The 6651-nt window shown below is 35.3% G+C and overlaps 1 protein-coding gene across 1 annotated transcript; it reads right to left on the reverse strand.

Annotated features, from left to right (window-relative positions):
- Positions 1 to 833: 833 nt before the first annotated feature.
- Positions 834 to 5860, reverse strand: LOC125652438 (40S ribosomal protein S15). Its single transcript, XM_048881636.2, has 5 exons — positions 5753 to 5860; positions 4850 to 4953; positions 3079 to 3211; positions 2535 to 2636; positions 834 to 974 (listed from the first exon to the last, which is right to left on the reverse strand). Exons 1-5 carry the CDS (start codon positions 5753 to 5755, stop codon positions 861 to 863), a joined length of 456 nt encoding a protein of 151 aa, XP_048737593.1. The 5' UTR covers positions 5756 to 5860; the 3' UTR covers positions 834 to 860.
- Positions 5861 to 6651: the final 791 nt, after the last annotated feature.

Consider the following 6651-nt stretch of genomic DNA (forward strand, 5'->3'; position numbering starts at 1 on the left):
TCATCTTGCACCGACATTTTGTCACATCCTCCCCCTTGGAGAAATACATTATCAGTTCACATGCCAAATAGATTTGTGCACCATGACCCACTTTAATGCTTTTTTATAATATTTAGTACGGTGTGACCGTTGAGACGACCGAAGCCCATCAACATCTTGCAACACGACTTTTATCCGCCTCTTCATTTAACGTGGGAAATATAACACGCTTGGTGTAAACAGTTACAAATTGTGACGTCATATTAGCTGAAATGTTTTTTCTTCTCTCAAACCAAGCAAAAACAAAACGTTTGAAGCTATGAGAAAGCTTGTCTGGAATTTAAAAACGTTAATTGTACATTCTAAACAATCTAATTATTTTAATGACAGGGTTGTCAATGAAGTATACCGCAGTGACTGCGACATTTTTCCAGAGGCATTACGGGTATTCCCCATCATTTTTCAGCTGATGAAGAGCAAACCACGACTCAATTGCGTAATCATTGGAGCGAGCTCGTCGCGTTGCAAAGCGACGCGAGCGAACTATTAAGAATTCACAATCAATATCACTTCATAATAAGACTACAGTAGTGCATTTCATTAACTAAAAGCTTGATAAAACACAAACTTTCAGCTAAGGTGAGCTGATAACTTGCATGCTCTCTGAATCTTTGAGTTTGGGGCATAAAATGACTGGATACTGCATTACATGAATGTGCTGACAGATAGTGATTACAGTAGAGTTCTCACAACTTGAGGACATCCAAACTACAAGTCTTCCCAGACAGAGGAACAATGTATAACTGTCTATAATTAGAGCAACAACCTGACTGAAGAAAGAAAAAACACCAACATACATCATTTTTTTTATTGATTCGAGTTTACTTCAGAGGTATAAATCTGGAGCTGTGTGTGGCACCAATACCTGGACGACCATGCTTTACAGGTTTGTATGTTATACTGAACTCTCCAAGGTAGTGGCCAATCATCTCAGGCTGAAAAACAAGATAAATCTTGACAGAGAGTTCCGCAAAGTGATGCAATAAGTGTCTACAAGCTTTTACAATGGAGTCCTGTAGTGACCTTGACCATTGGACCCAAAAATCAATTGGGTTCTTCTCTTGATAACAAAGCTACATGTGCAGTATCAACTCAATTGAGCAAAAAAATGTGGCCTGTAGAGTGTCTACATTCTCAGCATTACACTCCCATACCCACATGGAAACAGTCCCGTTACTATAGATAAGTTTTCCCGTATATTCTCCGACAATTATAGGTGACTCTTGATAACTTTTGAGAGATGAAGAGTTCAAGAGATCGCAGGTACTAATTAAATCTAGAATTCAAAAGTTAAAATTTTACATTAAGTGGAAGTTATCACATCCTGGGATTGTTTAGACACATTTTCCTTCCTATTTTTTCATGGGCATGTCTCAAAATTATGTTCTTTAAAACTACTGTCTCATTGTCAAAACAAACAGCATCATAGAGCTATCTCTGGTTATTGTTAAATTTGTACAATTAATTATTTACCCCAAAATTGTGTCACCTATATAAACACAGCCATGCTAGCTCTAGGCACTCATATTTATCCAGGTATGGTCCAAGCAGAAATATCTATATGCTTCATTGGTGGCATGTATACACTACCACCATGGTAGCAAAAAACAATAAAATACGTATTGCAGGACCCAAATTCCATTTCAAGAGATCAAGAACTTTGAGAAATCAAAGGGTAAATTTGCTTAGCTATTCGAGAGATTGAAGTTGGAGATATGGACTGCTTACAAGTCACTTGTATTTTTTCTGACACTGACCCACAACAACAGGGCTCGAAATTAACATATGCTCGTCAGTCTGTGACTGGTTAAAAGTCTGGCGGACTGACTGACATTTGTTTTAGTCAGTCCAATGGGACTGGTCAATTTTCTAAATCGTCATTTTGGAAAACATACTAATGGAATCTTAAATGCACATTTGGCATTCCTCTGTAGATATCAGACAAACCAGATTAGTACTAAATATAAATCTCACATAAGTGTTACAATATTGTCTGAGGCATATTGAGTTAAACTCCGTTATTTTATTTCAATAACATGAACGAAATACGTTGTTTATTAGTGAAAAACTCTGGTGGACTGGTAAATTTTTCTGCGGACTGGTTGAAATCATACCCTATCAGTCCGGCTGGACTGGTGACATAAAAAGTTAGTTTCAAGCCCTGAACAAAGTCCGATCAATTTAATATTCTGTATAGAATTTAATGTCCATTTCACTTTAATCTATCTGTAATTTAACAATGACATCAGGTGATAAACCCTGTCTACTTGTACTGAAATGTTTCCCATTTATTGTATTTTTGGAACATTGTTTTAATTTTGACCACATTTTATGGATGGGAAAAAATTTCCTTGGCATCAGAATGCACTTTTAAATCAGACATCAAGTTTTGGACCAAACCTTGACTCCAAAAATATCTCATTTATAGGCAAGTATATACAGTAAATACAACATATGAAGAATATAGAGTATCGTTTACAAATATGCAGCAGTACCTTGATTTCCACCTGATTGAAAGTCTTGCCATTGTAAACTCCAATGATGCTTCCGATCATTTCTGGGACAATAATCATGTTACGCAAGTGAGTTTTCACTACCTGTAAACAAATAAGATAAATCATTGTCTGAAGCTAAATTACGGAACACAATGATGCTCTTTGAAACCTATGCTAACAATCAAATTACAACATTGTATTAAGACTGTTCTAGGTCAATCTGATAGTACTCATTCTTTTATTTCTATTCTGTCAATGACTCTATACTACACTTATTTTTCACAAATTAACATTCAAACTCCATCTTAGAAGCATATATTTATCTTCCAACAGTCTTCTTAGAAAACTGGCAAGTAGAATCAATGAGTCAAACATTCATTGTCCCAGTCAAGAATTTACATGCCCTTTTTCATATACAACATATATGCTTGAAATTTACCAGTCATTGTCTATACATGCAAGTTCATTAGCCTTGGTCTTCAGACCAGTGAGTTTTGGACAATACTGTTTTATGACTTAATACAAGTATCCAGTCCCAAGTTACCTCTGGCTTTTCAAGAGGACCTGCTTCTTTCTTGGCCTTACGTAGACGTTTAATGAGGCCGAGGGGCTTGCGCTTCAGACCATGGGATATCCTACGTCTGGCTCTGCAGGGGAAAAGCTCCATCAACTGCTCACTGGTAAAAAATAAAGTACAGACCTTGTATATATAAAAAAATAATCCTGAACAAGAGTTCTGCAAGGGGGTGGGGGGGATATCCTCCCTGTAATGAGTATCTACAACCTTTTTCTATGAAATCCTGTAATGACCCTGACCTTTGGATCCCAAAATCAAGAAGGTTCTTCCTGTCTTCATAACAAAGCTACATGTGAAATATCAAATCAATCAAGCAAAAAAAAAATGTGGCTTGTAGAGTGTCTACAAGCATTTTAAAACTATGACCCAAATTCAATAGAGTATGAATGAAATACCCATAATCCTTATCCAGTAACTCTGAAGTCAATTTAGTAAGTGGAAAAAGTTTATCATGCATATCACCTTAAAAGGAAAGTGGAGGAAATTCAGATTAAGAGAATTTTCAAGTGTTTAAAAATGAATTTTACATGACTGTATTGCTACTGTAGGTGTTAATTGGTCAATAGTAAGGGCGAATCAATATATCGAAATGTACCGGTATACGCCTGTCCAGTGATATACGATATGGTGTTTCGACGATACGATATAATGTCAGGTTTAAAAATAGCCCTTTTAATAGTCGGGATCGAAGTTCATAATTCAAAAATGGCCTCTAACAGGAACACGAGTAAAGTTTGGGAATATTTTAAAAAGAAAGAACACAAGAATGCTGAATGTAATTTGCGTTTTGAAAATGTTGCAACGTCCGGTGGAACAACAAATATGATGGTCCATCTCCAACGACATCATAAAATCGTCATCAAGCCAGCCAAAAAGTCCCACGCCAGCCATAAAAACAAAATCGATCAATATATAATAGACATTAAACCACTTCATTTTTTTTTATTTTGATATTTTACTTCAGAAAATGTTTAACTACATTGTGAATCCAATATATCGGATATCGCATCAAAAATTATTGTATCGTATCAGAAAATCTTGAGCAATACACACCCCTAGTTAAAAGGACCATGATGTTAAATTCAAATTTCCACCGAAAAAGCCATAAAACAAAATTAAGGCAGTATGTGAAATTAACAGTGGACCAACAGACATTGTCTATAGAAATTCTCGTAGGTCTATATCGATCGAAACGTCAAAGACCAACTTGTCTATAGGAAATATGACCAAGTCATATAAATGTCTGTGTTAAATTGATTTGCTTCAATCTGTCAACCACTTTGCTATCATACTAATAAAATGTTCCACATTCTAGATGAAATCATTTTGATCAGAGTATTCCGATTTTAACAGGGGCGAGGGGACGACCAGAATCAACTTCATATGTACTTTCACTTTCATCTTCTTGCGCCTTTGGTCAGTTTCTCCGATCCAAACCTTGTTGCATTCAGTTTGGGTTTAAAAAAATAAATCCAAGTTTCGTTACCAATAACGATATCTTTAAATCGCCATTGATCACAGTCTTCATAAACTGGACGGCCATTTTCTACACAGACATGTTTTTGCTTTTCCGCAATCTCTCAGAGGCTTTTAGAATGCTGAAAACAGCTGATGAATCAATATGTTCATAATATTTGCAGGGTAGATATTAAATTTTAGCTATTGAAATCTGCAATACCATAACCCTGAGCCTCTTATTTTAAAGTATATTACACTTTCTTCATCTTTCAAAACTTACTTGGACATGTCCAACAGTTGGTCAAGATCAACCCCTCTGTAAGCATACTTTCTGAAAGTACGCTTCTTCTTCTTCTCAGCCAATTCTTTCTCGTCTATTTCTGCCTAGAAACACATTACATAAAACCATGTTATTCATCGTGTCATAGACAAGTAAAAAATGCAACAACAAGAATGTTATACTAATTATAGATTAATACATTCTAAAACACACCTTAACATTCTTCGAAATTAACCAATGGTCAAGAGGCCAGTAAAATAGGGCTTGGACTAAAATATGTATTACATTTTCTCAAGTCTGCTGGGATTGGGATTGACTGGCAATTGTCTCTTCGATTTAGTTCATATACCAGCTACAGAGCCCTAGTGGCAAGTGTTTAAACAATTTTTATGTGAACTCAAGTTGAAAATCAAATAGATTTTCCAGTCCTTATCTTTCGGGGGGGGGGGGGGGGACATTTGGAAGTCTACGGAGATTATAAGGACCTATATTCTATTGTTCAACTGTGAGCTAACATGAAAAAAAAACAATATCCCTGTATTAATTTATAGCCTATAGATAATAACTATAAATAGGTACAGTACGTAGCGCGATTTGCTCTCATCTTCAATTATCATGAAAATTGATTAGGAAACATTCAGCGTTTCTGAGACAAAAAACCATTAATTAACACTGTATATTTCCTAAATTTACAACATACGACACTAAAGTTCAACATTATCACATTGCCACCAAATAGTTTAAAACTACTTTTTTCTCAATATAATAGATAATCTACAGTTTAAACAGACTTTATTCCAAATGATATTTATTCATGTTTCCAAAGAATAACTCAGCATATCAATGTATGCTCGTCAGAAGAAGATTACAACAGATTTATCGTGAAGAATTAGCACAACCCACCATGTTTACAACAATTTACCGGAAAAGGAAAGTAGAAGGTAATGAACAAAATGAATATGGGATGTAAACTCCCGGATTGTGCATTGGAATAAATTTCCCAATCACCTGTAACTCTTTCTTTACACACACACCAAAACAAAAAAAACAAACAAAAAAACAACCAACCCACCCACCCACCCACCCCAAAAAAAAAAAAAAAATCATTTAAAAAATGAACGCAAAATTTGCACAAGACTCACATTTTGCCTACACCTCAATTTGTCAAAATATCATTTGGATAATGCATTGATCATATTTCTATTCCTCGTATTTCTGTTTGCGTAACTAGAAAGACACAAATCTGAGGGACAACGCATTGCAGATAATTTCAGAACGAGACGTGTAAAATTATTAACACAGATCTATGTAGTAAATGGTAATACATGTATGTATATAAAAAATAATGAAATCTGCAGCATAACATTCGAATTAGCCCATTTCATGACTGGGGACATCAAAATACCAGTTGTATTTGCATGTTCTTCGGGTGGTTGTTAGTCTATATATGTGTGTGTGTGTGTGTGTGTGTGTGTGTGTGTGTTACTGGCTGCGACATAATTTTTTTTTTAACTTGCAGACATGTATATGGACGGTTAGTATTTAGTTTATTATCATTTTCATATTGTGTAATAGGATTGTACGCCAACATGTTTGGTGAATCAATGAATAAATAAATTGAAAAAATTGAAATTGAATATCATGAAAATTTCTGATTATTGATCGTGTAATCAAACTTTATTATTATTAGCCAGCACTATATGAAATGAGATTTGAGAAAGTCGTATGCGTTTTGTAAGCTTGGTGGGGGGGGGGGGGGGGATAACACAATGGCATCAGATAAAGTAGGGGTATCGGATCAA

Source organism: Ostrea edulis, chromosome 5 (assembly GCF_947568905.1).
Source record: "Ostrea edulis chromosome 5, xbOstEdul1.1, whole genome shotgun sequence".
In the NCBI taxonomy this organism is placed as follows: Eukaryota; Metazoa; Mollusca; class Bivalvia; order Ostreida; family Ostreidae; genus Ostrea; species Ostrea edulis.

Coding starts and splice junctions, on each gene's coding strand:
- LOC125652438 (XM_048881636.2), bottom strand. Junction 3,212..4,849: donor CAACTGTTGGACATGTCCAA/GTAAGTTTTGAA, acceptor ATTTTTTACCAG/TGAGCAGTTGATGGAGCTTT. Junction 2,637..3,078: donor GTCCTCTTGAAAAGCCAGAG/GTAACTTGGGAC, acceptor ATTTGTTTACAG/GTAGTGAAAACTCACTTGCG.